At 37.1% G+C, this 18880-nt stretch overlaps 2 protein-coding genes across 2 annotated transcripts; both read left to right on the forward strand.

Moving 5' to 3' along the window:
• Positions 1 to 1625: 1625 nt before the first annotated feature.
• On the forward strand, positions 1626 to 3881 carry il22 (interleukin 22). Its single transcript, XM_051108455.1, has 5 exons — positions 1626 to 2395; positions 2521 to 2586; positions 3099 to 3251; positions 3338 to 3418; positions 3503 to 3881. The coding sequence occupies exons 1-5, from the start codon at positions 2261 to 2263 to the stop codon at positions 3578 to 3580; spliced, it is 513 nt and encodes a 170-aa protein (XP_050964412.1). The 5' UTR covers positions 1626 to 2260; the 3' UTR covers positions 3581 to 3881.
• A 6343-nt stretch (positions 3882 to 10224) lies between these two features.
• Positions 10225 to 13023, forward strand: il26 (interleukin 26). The gene is made up of 5 exons (XM_051107182.1): positions 10225 to 10371; positions 10460 to 10516; positions 11846 to 11989; positions 12146 to 12220; positions 12922 to 13023. The coding sequence occupies exons 1-5, from the start codon at positions 10225 to 10227 to the stop codon at positions 13021 to 13023; spliced, it is 525 nt and encodes a 174-aa protein (XP_050963139.1).
• The last annotated feature ends 5857 nt before the right edge of the window (positions 13024 to 18880 follow it).

Consider the following 18880-nt stretch of genomic DNA (forward strand, 5'->3'; position numbering starts at 1 on the left):
GTTAAAAATTGCTTGATCTGGAAAACATCTGCTGTGTTCAAACATCTGACAGACGTCTGTAAGATGTCAGTTTTACATACATTCTAAATCATAAACATCATCTAATAAACATCTATTTGACATGATCCGAAAACATCCTCTGGACGTCTTGCAGATGTAAATGCAGATGTCAAATAGATGTATATGATTCACTGAATGAACTCAACAAAACTAGCAACTACTGAATCAACATATGACTCACCGCAAGTCTACACTAACTAGCCCCAAACTGTCCATAAAATGTACAGAATTAGACAGAAAATTGTGTAACATGAAAAAAAATACAAGTTCTTAAAATCAATTAGCAATTTCATTGCTAGCCATGACTTGTACTTACATATTTTTGACATGACGTACCATAGTTGTTTCATAACAGTAGTTCCTACAAAAACATGCCTACAGCATGACCCGTTTAGTCTGATTCATGAATAAATAACTCTTGAAATGAATCTGAAACTTTTTTACTGGCTTGAATCAGATAGCACATACATCTGCAAGATGTCTGTTAAAAATCGCTTGATCTGGAAAACATCTGCTGTGTTCAAACATCTGACAGACGTCTGTAAGATGTCAGTTTTACATACATTCTAAATCATAAACATCATCTAATAAACATCTATTTGACATGATCAGAAAACATCCTCTGGACGTCTTGCAGATGTAAATGCAGATGTCAAATAGATGTATATGATTCACTGAATGAACTCAACAAAACTAGCAACTACTGAATCAACACATGACTCACCGCAAGTCTACACTAACTTGCCCCAAATTGTCCATAAAATGTACAGAATTAGACAGTATTAGAAAAAGTACTAGCTTTTATAGGTGTGTATACATAGAGAGAGAGATTACAAACAATCTCTACTTAAAAAAACAATAGAAACCATCACAGAAATTCTGGTTTTCACTACAAATACTGTTAACAAGCATTACAGTCAACTTTTAACCATTAAAACCATTAAAAATGATTTTCTCTGGTGTGTTTTGGAACATATTCCGTTAGGATTTAGCGGCCTGTTACCAGTAGAAACCCACAGGGTTCATTAAAACCAATACAAGTCCTATTATAACCAGTAAAACCATTACAAATTTTGTGATAGCACATGTACGTCTGCAAGATGTCTGTTAAAGATCACTTGATCTGGAAAGCATCTTCTGTGCACAAACGTCTGACAGACGTCTATCGAAATAATAAACATCTTAAACATCTTGTCTATTTGATATCCCATAGGAAACATCCAATAGATGATTTGCATATGAGCAAACACTAAAAAAATGCGTCTTGCAGATGTCAAATACACGTCTCCATGATGCAACAGGATATTGTTTTCTTTTCAGCAGGGGTATGGCTTCTATTGTTTTTTTTTATTCAAGAATTTTAACCATTTGATTATTTTTGAACTTTTTTTTGTGATAAATCACAAAAAGTGTTAACAGAACTTTTTTAGAAATTTGCCACAGTGCGATTCTTGAGGTATATTACGTCAGTAAATTATACAGCTTCAATAAATTCGTAATTATACGGACGTTTTGTGTCAATTTCGTCAAGATGTATTATCTAGTTTGACGTAACGAATGCAATCAAACGCGTTTGGTGATCCTTCCTTATTGTGTTCGTCCCAGGCGTCGACAGCTTCCTCAAACATATCCTGAAACAGAGTTTTTAACAGCACTATTTGGTTTATGATGTAATATTTTTCCTGTCGGCTACAGCTTTCAAACACATACGAACATGCTGATCAGGAAAAGGGTAATTGCGAGGTCTCCTAGCAGCGTTAAATGGAAAGAACGACATAATAAAGGCGTTATTTTTGTAGCGCCTCTTAATTAATAATATTCACCGATGCGGGAAATTCACAGGAAGTAGCTACTCTGTCCACTTCAGACCACTTCAGCAGTTGCATGTCCTTATTGCAGTAATTATTGGCAGCTTTATTTCTGTCAGACAATATGCGGTGCGAATTTCCGATTCAATCATAACAGTCAGCGAATATGAAGCATGCACGCATTTACTCAGAGATCCGCTTGACCTGATAAACTCAGGTGCAGAGGTTGGGGGATTACGCCAAAGGTAAAGAGACGATACCACAGTGACGTAGCGGTGACAACTGGGACAAAGCAGGAGAATATAAAAGCTCTAGAGTCACAACATGCACTCCAAATCTCGTCTGCGAGGAACAACAGTCTACACAAGAAGAAACATCACTGAATCCACACGATGAAGTTCCTAACTCTGCTTGCTCTGATGTGCTGCTGCTTTCTGCACGGCCAGGCGATGCACATCAAACGCCCGCGTCCCAAACCTTTAGACAGCTCCGTCACCTGGAACGACCTCTTCTTGATGACTAAACATGTACGTTTCAGTGATTCAGCTGCAAGTATATTCTACATACATGGGAGGTCAACGATTTTATAAATATGTCATTTTGTTTATTACAAATGCAGTGTATAACGTTTATGTCTATTAACTCCTCACAGGCACAGATGGAAGATACAGACCACGAAACAAGACTTCTTCCAGTGATCTCCGAGGTTATGCTAAAAGTATGTTATTTAAATCATAACTTAGATGGTAATACTCTCAGACTGAAGGTTCAAAGGCTATGTGGTGGTACCTTACTATATATTAGTACCTAAATTGACAGTTTTATCTCTTTTTATGAGTATATATTTTCTGTTTTGACTTGATAAGTAGTTTTTCCAATAGGGATCAGTATTTCTATCTGTTTGATTCTTGTTGAGTCAACTTTTGGAATATGTATGTATTCATTTAGCCGTTACTTCTTACTCATTACATGTATTACGCATAGTCACCATTTATTCACTATAAAGTTTTGACAGTAATACATACTATAGTATGTCTATAAGTTAGCAATAACAAGATCATTCAAAATTGGTTGTGAAACCAATTGAAATTGCCAGTAAACTTCAATTTATTGCAAAGAAATGGCACCGTTTTTGAAGACTGAAATAGTGGTAGTAAGTGTACAGTTGTGTAAGTACTTAGCAGTGTGGCATTAAACTAATGTTTTGCATTATGATCATCTCTGTTCCAGGAGGAGAATTCTTGCTGTGTCAACGCCATGATCCTGAATTACTATCTAAAGCACATCTTGCACGCAGATGAGCAGGTTGATAAAAAATACCCCCACATTCGTTTTGTGAGGTCTGACCTGCAGAGGATCGCTCACGTTTTGAAGCCACACTGCGTAAGTGTTTGAAAACTGTTTGATCATTTCAACCAGCTGACTAGCTGTTGTGTGCTTTGTACTTAAAAGTTCTTATGTTTTTACAGGAAAGTACCGATTTTGCAGACCATGCACGTGTTAAGGAATTCGAGACGAACTATAAAACTGCCAGTGCACAGGAATATGAGGTAAGTTTGTACTTCTACTGTGTTACATCAATATTAAACGTGTTCGTCTGCATGCATTTAACACCCTTTGTTTTTGTTCTTCAGAAAACTCGTAACAAAGCAGTCGGGGAGACGATTATTCTCTTCCACTACCTCTTTGAATCCTGCAGTGCAAAAATGTGACTCTGAGCTCTCCAACGCAGTATTGCCATCTATTTTTTTTTTAATATTCAAAGCATTATTTATTAAGGATACTTATTTATTTTAGATATTTATTGTATGCTATTTAGATTTGTATGAATGGCATGGAAACTGGGCTTTCATGCTATGTGTTGTAAGGTCACACTTGTGGCTGCTGTGGTGACTGACTTGGGCTAAACATCCCAAGGCAGATCACTATAAAGTAAATGCATTGTAAAAGCATTTTTAATAAAAACTATTAATGTATTTTGCAATTTTAATTTAATTTACCTTTCCCCATGCAAGAGATATGTACGTTTGTTTTAAAATAAAATCAAGATTTTATTTCTCTTAAACTTGCTTCTGATTATTTCAAGCACAACATGCATGTACAACGTTTGTATTAACATCATAAAGGGTTAATCGGAACAACCCAATCCCATACAGTGATAGTTTAACTATACTATCTTCCTCATAGGTACCTTATAGGGTGTTTTGAAACCCCCCCTAGTGAGCAAGACTGGATAACAATATCAATGAGATCAATTATTTGATTTTAAACATATGTAAAATACTATTTGACATATTATTGCAATAACATATGACGGGTTGCTGTCGGCACCTAAGACAAACGCCTTTAAATTTTTCCAATTCAAATGACTGAAATTGAAATGTATCGATGTGACTTAAAATTTTGGTGTCGTGAAGAAGCGGGTCCGCCTTGTAAGTCGACTCCGCCTACATATAGCGACGTGTAATGCCCAAAACTGACGTAATTGCATCAAAGGGAAAATTCATCTGAAAATCATAATTTCTTCGATTTCAAGTTGCATGCATGAACTTTCTTCTGCCGAACACAGAAGATATTTTCAGGAATTCAATGGGGTCCATTAACTGATGGGATACCCTGTTTGGAACAGAACTGTTCTGGACAACTACTTGTCAGTCACGTCATACAGTGTGCGTCAGTCCGCTTTACATGTACGCATCTAGCCTCTTGTAGGTTTTTATGTGTGGTTTCGATAACCTAGATCAGCGGCCCTCAATTCCAGTACTCGTGACATGCATATTGCATGTCTCTCTTTCTCTTTCTCTTTCTCTTAGATCATCATTAGAAGACAGTTTCATACATGAACTGTGTTCAGTTTGACATGGTCCCTACATGGTGTTCATTGTTCCCTACTCGCTGAGCACGGGAAATCTGTTGAAGTTTACTTCACTTCTGAGCATTCATTCACGGATTTGCGCTACGCCACAGCCTGCAGCATCTTCAAACACAGACGAAACTTGGAGAAGTGACATAATATATCTTTGTAAATAAGTACAATTCAAATTCACGTCTCGCGCACTTTAATCCCCTGTTAATGGAACAAACGCATGAAGAGATAAGAGATACATACAAAATGTGCAGAACCTGGGATCCTGAGGACTGGAATTGAGAACCACTCACTTAGAAAGACTCATGAGTTGTGTATCACAAATAGAATATGGATTGACTTAGGTTGGACATTCATACAGACTGTATTCAAGCTTCCATTGTAAGATGCTGTGTGAACAGAACATTTTGAGACTCACACCTATAATTTCTTACAGTTATTAATCCCAGAGGATGTAGGTTGTTAAGACCACTTAAAGTCACTGAGTGCTGAGGCACATGGTAGTGTTGTAGTCAAGACCACCAAAACAAGACCAAGAGTTTAAGGGGTTCAGACCAAGACAAAGACCAGGGAAGGGACACCAAGTCATGACTGTGATAGGCTGTTGCTTAATTATAAATATTATTATATAAAAACAACATCTCATACTAGTACTTTTTTTTTGCAATTGTATCTACAAAAAAAAAAAAAAAAAAAAAAAAAAAAAATCTGTCAAAAAAACCAAAACTGGAGACCAATACTGGTCTTGTACTAACATTGGCACATGATGTATTAAAGTTGCTAATACCCTGGTGATTACACAGCTGAAGATTTCCGAACTTCCTCTGGTATTAATACTATCACAAAAACTGTGTGGCGGGAGCTTCATGGAATGGTTTTCCATGGCCAAGCAACTGTATGCAAGCTTCACATCACCAAGTGCAATGCCAAGTGTAACCACAGAGTGGGACTTAAACTTGGTTTGCCAGCATAGGAGGCGGGTGCGCTAACAAGGACGGCAGTTGCTTACCTCACTCCATCCCATTTCGGTGGGACACAGTGTGGGTCGCAGCACCAGTGTAACCCTTCTGGTCCTAACCATCCCACTCTGATTGTGACTTGAACCCTAGTCACCGGCATGGGAGTCGGCTCGCTAACAAAGACGTTAAAGGCCGCAACCTTTAGCGGCAGTCGCTAGTGCGACTCTTGAGATCAGGAGAGTTAGGTTTACCACTGGACACTTATCAGCTGGCTTCCATTACATTCATCCCTCTAAACCTCACTTCCATCCGGGTCACAGAAGCAACATAACCCCTCTGGTCTTAACCATAACACTCTGAGTGTGACTTGAACCTGGGTCACCAGCATGGGAAGGGACGTTAACAAAGACGTTAAAGATCACAGCCTCTAGTGGCAGTCGCTAGTGCGACTCTAGAGATCAGGGGAGTGAGGTTTACCACTGGACACTTATCAGCTGGCTTCCATTACATTCATCCCTCTAAACCTCACTTCCATCCAGGTCACAGAAGCAACATAACCCCTCTGGTCTTAACCATAACACTCTGAGTGTGACTTGAACCTGGGTCACCAGCATGGGAGGGGACGTTAACAAGGACGTTAAAGACCGCAGCCTCTAGTGGCAGTCAATAGTGCGACTCTAGAGATCAGGGGAGTGAGGTTTACCACTGGACACTTATCAGCTGGCTTCCATTACACTTATCCCCTTAATCTAACTCCCATCCGGGTCACGGCACCAGTGCAATCCCTCTGGTCCTAACCATCCCACTCTGAGTGTGACTCGAACCCGGGTCACCAGTATGGGAGGCCGGCTAGCTAACGAGGACAAAGATCACAGCCTCTAGTGGCAGTCGCTAGTGCGAATCTTAAGATCAGAGGAGTGCGGTTTACCACTGGCCACTTATCAGCTGGCTTCCGTTACTTTCACCCCCCTAAACCTCACTCCCATCCGGGTCACAGCACCAACATAAGCCCTCTGGTCTTAACCATAACACTCTGAGTGTGACTTGAACCTGGGTCACCAGCATGGGAGGGGACGTTAACAAAGACGTTAAAGATCACAGCCTCTAGTGGCAGTTGCTAGTGCGACTCTTAAGATCAGAGTGAGGTTTACCACTGGAGATTATTAGCTGGCCTCAGACTAACCCCTCTAAACCTTCTCTCCCATCCGGACCACGGCATCAATGTAACGCCCTCCCGGTCCTTTCCGCCAGCTCCGGGCAGGACTCAAAACCAGGCTGTTGGTATCGGAGGCAGGTGCACTAACGTGGACGGCAGTCGCTAGTGCAACTCTTGAGATCAGAGGAGTGAGGTTTACAACTGGACACTTATCAGCTGGCCTCTGTCACGCTAACCCCTCTAAACCTTCCCTCCCATCCGGGTCATGGCATCAATATAACGCCCTCCTGGTCCTTTCCATCCCACTCCGAGCAGGACTCAAAACAAGGTTGTTGGCGTGGGAGGCAGGTGCACTAACAAGGACGGCATTCGCTAGTGCAACTCTTGAGATTAGGGGAGTGAGGTTTACCACTGGACACTTATCAGCTGGCCTCCATTACACTCACCCTCCTAAACCTCACTTCATTCCAGGTCACAGCACCAGCTCCAGTCCTAACCAGCCCACTCTGAGAGGGACTCGAACCGGCATGGGAGGCAGGCGCATTAACAAGGGCGTTAAAGACCGCAGTCGCTAGAGTGATTCTTGAGATCAGGGGAGTGAGGTTTACTTGCGCAGCACTTAACAGCTACAGTTACAGTCATCCCCCTAAATCTCACTCTCTTCTGGTTCACGGCACTAATGTATGTCTTCCGGTCAAAACCACCCTGCTTTGAGTGGGACTCAAACCCGAAACATGGCATGGGAGGTGGGCACACCAACAAGGACGCTAAAGACCACAGCCTCTAGTGGCAGTCGCTAGTGCGACTCTTGAAATCAGGGGAGTGAGGTTTACCACTGGACACTTATCAGCTGGCCTCCGCTACACTCACCCCCCCTAAACCACACTTCCATCATGGTCACAACACTAATGTATCCCCTCCAGTCCTAACCACCCAACTCTAAGCGGGACTCGAAACAGTTGCTAGCACAACTCTAGAGATCAGGGGAGTGAGGTTTACTTACATAAGCATTGGATAGAGTGGTGTAAAACACACCGCTACTGGAAACCTGTTCTGTGCAGTGAAGAACCACACTACTCTATTTGGCTTTCTGATTTGGCAGATGCCAGGAAAATGTTACCTGCATGACTGCACTGTGCCAACTCTAAAGTTTGGTGGAGGAGGAATAATGGTATGGGGATGTTCTTCAGGGGTTGGATGCGACAGTTGAGGCTGTCTACACTGGACATGACAAAGCGACTCTTGCAAATAATTTTGGATTTTGTGTCAGTATGTCATAAATCCAGTGTAGACAGCATTAGTTGGACAATGCTATGCTTCCAACTTGGGAACAGTTTGAGCTATACCCTTTTCTATTCTAGCAAGGCTCATAAAGACTTGAGAGTGGAAGAGTGGAAGCTTTTATAGCTCCAAAAGAGGGACCAACTCCATATTAATGTCTATGTATTTAGAATGCGATATTGGTGTAATGGTCAGGTGTGCCAAATCTTTTGTCAATATTGTGTATATAACATTTTCAAGGTAACAAATGTGAACATACCACAGGAGGAACAAGTTTGAACAAAGATTAAATGGTCAAGCAGTTTTTAATTAGAATAAAACAATACAAAACACAAACGGACGTGTGCATTCAAAATTTAAAAAATAGTGCAAGAATTGTGATGAACAGTTACATACATTAATAAAAAAGGGTAACTTTTGATATTATGTATACTGTACATAATTTTCAGTCAGCTACTAGCACCTGCCAATAGTAGCTATTTATTATTAAAAAATGAAGTAGCAATTTCTAACTGACCATGATTTGTAATATTTCTAGCATAATACATACACACATTTTAATGGTCATATGTCTAAACAATTCCCACTTTGCATGCACACAATGTATATAACTGCTTCAGCACATGCCAAAAAATCCATTCCCACACCTATGTACTATCCTCCATTCAGTACATCTGAGGTGCTGTAAAATTCCCAGGAAGTGTCCTACTGTTGGACAATCCACCACAGTCAGTAATACCTCCTTAGAGAAAACAATTGTGAATTGTCACGGAGGTAAACTCACAAAAAATGGTGGAATGCACAGGATAATGAAAGGCTTGGGAATTTTCAGGTTCATGTTTCCTTGTGTGCATTGTGTAAGACACACATACAGACAAAAGTGAAAGTTCCCAAAAATAACACTATATACAGTAGCATGCAATGTGAATTGTTTAACCAGCCAGGGTATTTTTAGCTTTCACCTCTGATACTATCAGATCTTATGGTTGAAAATGCCATCCCAGTATTGCCACAAGTGATATTGGAAAGCTTTTTTTTAACCTTTTATTTATGCTGAGTCAGCATGACTTGGTTCAGCTGAGTCAAGTTAAATTAGGTCTAGCAGACTTGATCAAACTAGTGGTCTTTCAATAAACGCATGTTGAACATTGAACTTCCTCTCGCACCTTCTGACTCAAATGTTCATTGTAACGGTTCATCTTTGATAGGTATTTTTTATACTGTGGCAGCTCTTGAGAACACTTTTCTGGGTCAGGTTAAGTTCTTTGCTGAGTGTTGTAGGTGCTGACCTGGTTTGAGGTGGTTAAGTCCTTTGGATGAGGGGGTTATACTTTGTTATAGTAAAACATGTTTCGGTAAATGTCATCGATCATGTAAGTTATTAGTAACCTCTGCTCTAAATTTGCAGGGCGACTTGAGAAACGATTTTTTACATATATTTAACTTTTTGTTCGAGACTTGAGATGAATGCATATAATGCGTTTAAAATCATTTTAGTTTCTAAAACAATGAATAACTGGATTTTTTGTGGCCTTCAAATAGTCTAGGTTTGTCCAACGTCCAAATTGAAAGTATGTGTACTAGATAATGTTGTGTACTTAATCTATAATATTTTATTATTATTTTAAAAAAAAAGAAACTAAAAATATTTTATTTTATAACACTGACATCATCATTTTAACATTCTGTATGGTTTAAAAAAAGAATTTTTCCAATAGCTAAATAGCTCAAGCCGCAGTTCTGTATTCACATCAAAGGAAACACTGTAGGTTTGAATGCATTGCAACACATTTTGCGCTTTCGCAACCTAGATTTCATCGTCCAGTAATCAATATGCACAATGCTTTCGTCTCTAGAATACAAAACCACATAGGCCAACAGGTGACTGAACCCACAAGGAAAAATGAGGGCCTAGTCTGTATGCAATCCTCAGCATATGAGGTTAAAAAGAAACTCCGTCACAAGTGTGGGAATTTTTTTTTTTGACAAGGGATGGAGCTATAAAAGCTATGATTGTCAGTGGTTGTTTCAAGCACACTGAGCTACTGTACAGACTGTACGATACCTGTCAACCCTTTCTGAAACTCAGCTAGGATGCGGATTGTAACCTTGCTCGCCCTCTGCGCTGCCCTGTGCTGCTCTCAAGGCCACAAGCAGGAAGAGTGCTTGAGCAGGCATATCCCTCTAACTATGATCAAAGACATGATGGAGACTTCAGAACACATTCAGAAATCTCTACCTGTAAGTATCCAAAATTATACGTGGACTCCGATTATAATATGCAAGTTTAATAAGGTGACATGCATAACAAATTCTTGTCTTGTTGCAGAGGGACGACGAACCTTTCCAGCGAATTTTAGGAAAGCTATCAAAAAGGTGCTCCAGGGTAAGATAACAATTATGCTTTTTTTGTTTATTTGCAGAAACAGATTTGCAGAAACCTTTTAATTTTCAAAAATTGTGTTTTTTTATGTTATCATATTTTATTGTGTTAGTTAGCTGCAGTTTGATTAAGATTATTTGGAATGCACAATGGAAAAACATTATTTTTGAAAATAGTTAAAAATGCAATCTGCAAAAACAGATGAGTCCATTTTTAACTATTTTCAAAAATATTATAAAAAATATTTTTTGTGCATATATATATATATATATATATATAAATTGTGTGTATGTGTGTGTATATATATATATATCAGTGATCATAAATAGATAGATAGATGATAGATAGATAGATAGATAGATAGATAGATAGAGGTAGATGAACATTTCTTTGTTATTAAAAGTAAAAGTACAGTTCACTTGTATGTATGTATGCATATATATATTTATATATATATATGCATATATTTATATCTATATCTATCTATCTATCTATCTATCTATCTATCTATCTATATATATATATATATATATAGTACAATTTATTGAAATATCAGCCAATGTTGAATGTTTATCTAAAATTGTATTTAAAACCATTAAAATTACAGTTCATAGACAGATAGATAGATAGATATAGATATATATATCTCAGTGATCATAAATAGATAGATAGATAGATAGATAGATAGATAGAGGTAGATGATGAACATTTTTTTTTCTAAAAAATAATTTTAAACCATTAAATGCATATATATATATATATATATATAGACAGATATATAGATAGATATATAGATAGATATATGCATATTTATATTTATATCTATATGTATATATATATATTGTACAATTTATTGAAATACCAGCCAGTGTTGAATGTTTGTTTATCTAAAAATGTATTTAATACCATTCAAATTACAGTACATATACATATATATATATATATATATATATATATCTGTGATCATAAATAGATAGATAGATGATATATATATATGTAAAATTGTAAAATTTTTGTGGGGCATGTTGTCACACTACATGTACATCACAATGAGAACCTAAAAGTAAAACTGTACTTAATTATGAAACAGAAAAAAATGAATACTGAAACGTGAAATCATCAAGCCAACAGCAATCAATAACTTAATAAATGAATAATTAATATATAGTATTACAAATGTGACAACCTCACTTCTGACTCTTTGTGCCTTTGTGACAACTAGCCCCGGTCTCCCCTTTTATTTTTTCACATCTGTCATTAAGAGTAACAAATATCTGTTGGCCTTGATCTTTCTGGCAAAATAAAATAAACTCATCTGCCTACTCCTTACAGAAACTAAATGTTGCTGACTTCAAACGCATCCTAGAAATCTATGATGAACACGTCTTCCAGAAGCTGTGGAAGAACAACACTCATCAACATCTAAAAATGTTTACGGATTCCTTCGCAAGGCTTAAGGACATGGTGGAGATCTGTGTAAGACATCATTAAAAACTACCACTTTGTACAGTAAATATAAGTTATTGAAACTGAAAGTTAATGGTGGGAAGCAGCAACAGATGATTCACTGTATGTTGCCTTATACAGACAAACATGTTTATTTTTTAACTAATTTATTTCTCTACAAAACAGGAGACTAAAGGCAAACAAACTCTGTCACTCTGCGCAAGAGAGAATCTTAAAACAATCGAGGACACGTTTAAGACGGTAAGAGATATTCATTTAGATTATCTGTCTGCAGCCTCTGCTTTATTTGGTTAACTTGGTCAATGTCAGTGGCTGGATAATACATTTCAGTTAAAGTGATGGAGATTATAACATCAAAACTTAATTAAGTTACATTTTTTTCAATACCTAGTCAAAATGCACAGCTTTTGGTAGATTGGCCAAGTGGGCACAGTATCAGCCAATGTTAAGCATCTCAAAATGATCATAAATATAAGTTAGATGATGAATATTGTGAGAGAGGGGGGGTAAATGATGTGATGTGATGCTCATTTTTCTTTATTTTATCTAAAAAAAAAAAACATTAAAAATACAATTCACACATATAGTGATATGGAGATGAATCCCTTAGACCGTCATTACTGTCAAGATGAATAATTTGTTTAAAATAACTGATAATTTGATCTTTTTATGACTAGACAATATTAGTTCAGGTTGTAAAACCTCATGTAGAGTGACTCCAGAAATATTTATTTATTCATTTATATAATTTTTTAAAAAAAATGATTAACATGTATTTGCATATCTGCAAACATTGCAATGCTTATTAGTTAACTGGATTTTCCCTTTTCCTTATCCGACTACTCAACACTGAACCAGCAGCTTATCATCTATTTTTTATGCCCATGAGATGTCAGGTGCAATATGATTTATGAGTAACCCTGTTTGTTTTTCATACACAGCTGCAGCCAAAGGGTCTCTTCAAAGCACAGAGCGAATTTCGCAACGTTTTATCCTGGATCAGTAGCGCCATGGATAAAAGGAGAACGCATGAGATTCACTAGCTCTCCACACTGGTGGAGGGAATCAGGATTCAGCAGGGAGGCAAATGCATTTCTAAACACCCGTCCACCTTTAGACACACACATCCTACAGTCGAGGAACCAGGTTTATATGAACACAAATACCATAAAAATCACAATGGCTTGAGTCATATAAAAAAAAAAAAACACTATCACTTCCTCTATTAGTGATCAACAGACCGCTTTCAAAGAAGTGTCTGACTTCCAGACTATACCAAAACATCAAGTCACATCCTGTGATTGACCTCACTTTTCATAGAACAAGTCTAGTTTAATTTAATAAATCTCAGGGAAGCTTTGGCAATTTTTACATAGCAGATAGATCCCACATGCCATGATTACTGATCTTTTGCGTCAACATTTTAGTAACTTGGCAATGTGTAGAAAAATATTTATGCTTATTACTATAAAATGCATTGTAGTTCAAACAGCAGAGTAATATAGAATACCTGAAGGCATATTTATTGTTTTTTGTTGTGTATGCACATGTTAAATTTCAAAACCATAATTTATTTTTATTCGTATTTTGTTTATATTTGTAATTCATTTGAGCAGTTTAATCTAAAAGATATAATATTTATTGTATTAAGTTATGATTAGACATTAACTGTAGGCCTTTAGCAAATATTCTTTATCAGTGTCATAAATTAACAAGACTAGCCATATTTGAATTTGATATTTGAATGTACATTGCTGCATGTGATGTAATATTGTCTATGAACCTTGCAACTGAATAAACTTAAAAGAAAACTAAGAGGTTGCTTTTGTTATTTGTCTCCTTTTCAAAGCTTTTCAATGGCATTCTGCTGTAGAATGTAAATGATACAGCACTGATCTAGCTGTCTCACCTCATGTGTAGTATTAGGTTGCTTCAAATTACTGTTCAGGGTGCTAAATGTGATCTATTCACATGGAAAATACAGTATCAACACACTGCATGTATGGAGGGCACACTCAGCACAAAAGAAGTACAATTCATGGCTGTATTATTTGCACAGTCTCTCTTATCACTAGACAGTAAAGGTAAGTTTGTAAAAGCAATCCTATCATAAAGCTGACAGTATACTACAGTCTTATATGACAAACAGCCTTTGTCTTTAAAACGTATTAATAATGTCACTGCAAATGATATTAGAACAACAGGTGTGACGTCACACTCCAGCACCTCAGATGCACTATTTCTTTTCATTGGCTCCCTCTAGTGGCTCATAGTTAGGTATTGCGCATTTTGCAGTGAATTTTTTTTTACACTACGGTCTGTGCATGCAAAGTATTCAATATGCACATTTAGCTCGGTTATAATCAAATTCAGAAGTTTGTAAAAAAAATCCTATTGAAAATATTGCGCAGTACAATAGAGCAAACGATCATATTTGCTGCAGTCATGTTTCCCTGGTGAAAAAAACCAGCATATGCTGGTAGGTATGTTTTGATGCTGGCATGCTGGCATGCTGGTTAGGTAGGTTTTGATGCTGGTTTAAGCTGGTCCTTTGCTGGTTTATGCTGGTTCTTTGCTGGTTCATGCTGGTCCTTGACCAGCAACATGACCAGTAAAAACCAGCTAAGGACCAGCTTAAACCAGCATCAGAACCTGCCTAACCAGCATCCCAGCATCAAAACATACCTACCAGCATATGCTGGTTATTTCATCAGGGTTAAAACCGTTTTTTTTTTTGATCACATGAAAGATACGACTAGCGTTTTTTAGTCATAAAAGGTTTGCATTCGCATCCTATGGCAACCTCTGCCATCACTCAATGTATGCAGTTGCAGTTCCTGGAAATCGTAGCACCATGAAACGCGACCACAAACGTCTCTTTCACATTGCCACCAAACAACCCAACCTATGCTCAGTTCTGGTGCAACGAAAGGGCGCGGGCATGCATTGTGCTTGCACACACAAACACTTAGATACACAAATAAACACAACTTTCTCTCTCAGTATTGTTTTTCTTAGCCACACAAACACCAATAAGCAACTGCTGCAAGTGCTGGTTACATCAAAACTGCAAGCTTGGAGTTTCAAGAGGTTAGGAAATTTAGATTTTACTCACAGCAACTTGTCAAGTCCTTCTAGTTAAACACATTTGCCTGTCAGAAGCAATAATTGAAACATAGTTCACCCAAAAATGAAAACTTAACCTCATGCTTTATTCTGAAAAGAGGTACTTAGAAGAATGGTCAAGCTGCATATGGGTTTAAAATGACATGATTGTGAATAAATGATGACAGTCATTATTTTCTTTTCTTTTTTTTTTTTGCAATAATAAATGCACAGATGAGCCTGTAAGCTTTGAATGAACACTCTGCCATTATTTACTCACCATCCACTTGTTCTAACTTGAAACTGAATTTCTTTTAGTTTTTGAACACACAAAAAAATATATATTTTGAAGAACATTGGTAACCAAACTGTCGACAGCAGCCATCCATAGTATGAAAAAAAAAACACTATGGAAGACAACGGCTACCGTCAACTATTTAGTTACCGGCTTTCTTCAAAATATATTCTTTTGTGCTCATCATTAAAAAAAAAAAAAAAAACATTTGGAACAAGTGGAGGGTGAGAAAATTTGGACAGATTCCAACAGAACAGAAATCAGAGATAAATTTTATACTATTCTCGCAACTTACATTAATCCAATTAATTGTTAGTATATTTAATGAAAATATTAACCAGAAAAATATTTAAAAGCATATACATCAGACAGATCTTGGTAGATCACCAGCTGTTCACCCAAAAAAGAAAATTCCGTCATCATTTACATCCTCAGGTTGCTGGTACCCACTGACTTCTGTAGTTTTTTTTTCCCCAACTTTCTTCAGAATGTCGTCTTTAAGAGTATAGATGAGACATTGGTAGGTGACCAATTGCTCTCCCCCAAAAGGAAATTTTGTCATCATTTACTCACCCTCAAGTTGCTGGTACCCACTGATCTCCATAGTATTTTTTTCCCCTACTTTAGAAGACAATAGCTACCGTAGACTATTTGGTTACCAACTTTCTTCAGAATATCTTCTTGGAAAGTATATATATGAGACAGATCTTGGTAGATAACCAATTGTTCACCCAAAAAAGAAAATTCTGTCATCATTTACTTACCCTTAGGTTGCTGGTACCCATTGACTTCTATAGTATTTTTTCCATACTATGGAAACCAGTGGCTACTGTCATCTATTTGGTTACCAACGTTCTTCAAAATATCTTTATTAAAAGGTATATAATGAGACAGATCTTAGTAGATCACCAGTTGTTCACCCAAAAAAAGAAAATTCTGTCATTTACTCACCCTCAAGCTGCTGGTACCCACTGACTTCCATAGTTTTTTTTCTCTCCATACTAAAGCCAGTGGCTACCGTCAACTATCTGGTTACCAACTTTCTTCCAAATATTTTCTTTAAAGTATATATATGAGACAGATCTTGATAGATCACCAATTGTTTACCCAAAAAAGAAAATTCTGTCATCATTTACACCCTCAAGTTGCTGGTACCCACTGACTTCCATAGTATTTTTTTTCCATACTATAGAAGCCAATGGCTACCATCAACTATTTTGTTACCAATCTACTTCAAAATATCTTAATTCAAAGCATATATATGAGACAGATGAGGGTAGATCACCAATTGTTCACCTAAAAAAAGAAAATTCTGTCATTATTTACTTACCCTCAAGTTGCTGGTACCCAATGACTTCCGTAGTATTTTTTTCCATACTATAAAAGTCAATGGCTACCGTCAACTATTTTGTTACCAGCCTACTTCAAAATATCTTAATTCAAAGCACATACATGAGACAAATCTTGGTAGATCACCAATTGTTCACCTAAAAAAGAAAATTCTGTCAATATTTACTTACTTTCAAGTCGCTGGTACCCAGTGACTTCCATAGTATTTTTTCTCCATACTATAGAAGTCAATGGCTACCATCAACTATTTGGTTACAAACTTTCTTCAACGTTCAGCAGAAAAAAAAAAAAGACATTTGGAACAAGTGTAGAGTGAGTAAATGACAACAAAATTTCTGGGTGAAGTATCCTTTTAATAAAGAAAAACAAGTGCATATTAAACATTATAAGAATCATATACATATCAACCCTTTACCATGCTCTACTTAATTTGCATACACAGAATGGAAATATTCTGTTTCCGTAGTAACTTCATCGTAAACCTCAGTTCACCATAAATGCTTACATAAATAATTGTAAAGTTGAAATTGCCACCTCAAATCCTCCTCACAAAAGAGGAAAAAAAAGTGTGAGTGAGAAATCGGGTGAATTTTGACTCCAGTGCTCAGAAGCAGCAGCAGCGCTAAATGAGCACCTGACCACAGCAAGCTCACTGGAAACTCACAGTTAAGCTGCTACGCAGATAGAGAGGCCACGGAGGAAGCAGTTAGGTCATTGACTCAGTGACTCAGTCAGCAATACAGCTGAATCATTCTCTTTTCCAATAAGGAGAGGAGACTGGAAGACCCTCGACCAAATTCTGTTCGCTCATGTTTTCGTTGTCTTTGACGTACATTTGACTTACGTTTTTAAAAACGTACGCGAACAGGATCATATACTCCGCTAGATAGAGTTAAATGACTTGGTAAAACCTCGGAGTGACACAGTTTCAATTTATCTTGACATGCGGATGGTAACAATTGGGCGCGGGTGTCTATTTTGTGTCATAGTCCCAGAAATGCCCCCTTGTAAATCATTGTGGAAAGTATATGTAGTCCAATTGGCCGGTGGTTTTAGTGACATCACTAACTGATGATAAAATATGAATAATAAATATGACCCTGGAACACAAAACCAGTCTTAAGTAGCAATGCCAAAAATACATTGTTTGGGTCAAAATGATCAGTTTTTTCACTTTTAAGCCAAAAATCATAAGGATATTAAGTAAAGATCATGTTCCATGAAGATATTTTGTAAATTTCCTACCACAAATATATCAAGAACTTCATTTGGACAACTTTAAAGGTTATTTTCTCAGCCAGATTTTCAAAAAGTTATATCTTGGCCAAATATTGTCCTATCCTAATGAACCATATCAATGCAAAGCTTATTTAACCATTGCATGTGCTCACTTTCAGTGAATCAAAAATGACTTTTTGATACGTTAATCAGTTTCTTGGTAGTTAATAGTAGTTACTAGAATTCTAGTTACTCATTTGTACCTGCATAGTTATTTATTAATGACAGATCAGTATCTTATAGTGTAACCACACTTTTAAAATTAAAACCACTAGCCAGTTCGACCACAAATAGTTTCACTAGTTTCCACTTTTCCAGTTAACAGTTATTAGAATGCTAATATTGTGATTTCACTTCTGAGTCATTTTTATACTTACAATCAGCTGGGTCCAACGTGATTTTTAGTGGATGTATGAAGTTCTTATTACAGTATGAACAAGACCCAATAATATAGTTAACAACTAGAAAATGTCTTTTGTCTTCAATTTGAATAACATATAAAATGCCACGTTCTGTCACGAAACTCTGTATGGCGCAGGATGATGATATTCCCAGTGTTAACCTACTTGGCACTAGCTGATTGGTTCATGTTGCATACGCAGCCAATGAGCTTGCTGCTTTATGTAAATGGCTCGTTAGCATTCACTTAAGAAACCCTTCACCTCCCCAGCTCCACCTGTATAGATCTGCTACGGGTTATTATATATGCTTTTTGTGCAGCAGCAGCATGTCTTAAATATACACAGCCGTGTATAAGCATATATATTGGCAGTAGCAAGTTCCTGTGCTTGCTTTGCAGCAGCAAGAACAAATAAATTAGCATTTTCATATTCATTACATGCTAAAATCTTCAAAGGGTTGTCAAATGACTC

Source organism: Labeo rohita, chromosome 4 (assembly GCF_022985175.1).
Source record: "Labeo rohita strain BAU-BD-2019 chromosome 4, IGBB_LRoh.1.0, whole genome shotgun sequence".
Classification (NCBI taxonomy): Eukaryota; Metazoa; Chordata; class Actinopteri; order Cypriniformes; family Cyprinidae; genus Labeo; species Labeo rohita.

Excerpts from the sequence above, each read along its gene's own strand:
- il22 (XM_051108455.1), top strand. The coding sequence starts at position 2,261 with ATGAAGTTCCTAACTCTGCTTGCTCTGATGTGCTGCTGCTTTCTGCAC. Across the intron at positions 2,587-3,098 it reads TCTCCGAGGTTATGCTAAAA|GAGGAGAATTCTTGCTGTGT; the intron begins GTATGTTATTTA and ends TCTCTGTTCCAG. Across the intron at positions 3,419-3,502 it reads CCAGTGCACAGGAATATGAG|AAAACTCGTAACAAAGCAGT; the intron begins GTAAGTTTGTAC and ends TTTGTTCTTCAG.
- il26 (XM_051107182.1), top strand. The coding sequence starts at position 10,225 with ATGCGGATTGTAACCTTGCTCGCCCTCTGCGCTGCCCTGTGCTGCTCT. Across the intron at positions 11,990-12,145 it reads AGGACATGGTGGAGATCTGT|GAGACTAAAGGCAAACAAAC; the intron begins GTAAGACATCAT and ends TCTACAAAACAG. Across the intron at positions 12,221-12,921 it reads TCGAGGACACGTTTAAGACG|CTGCAGCCAAAGGGTCTCTT; the intron begins GTAAGAGATATT and ends TTTCATACACAG.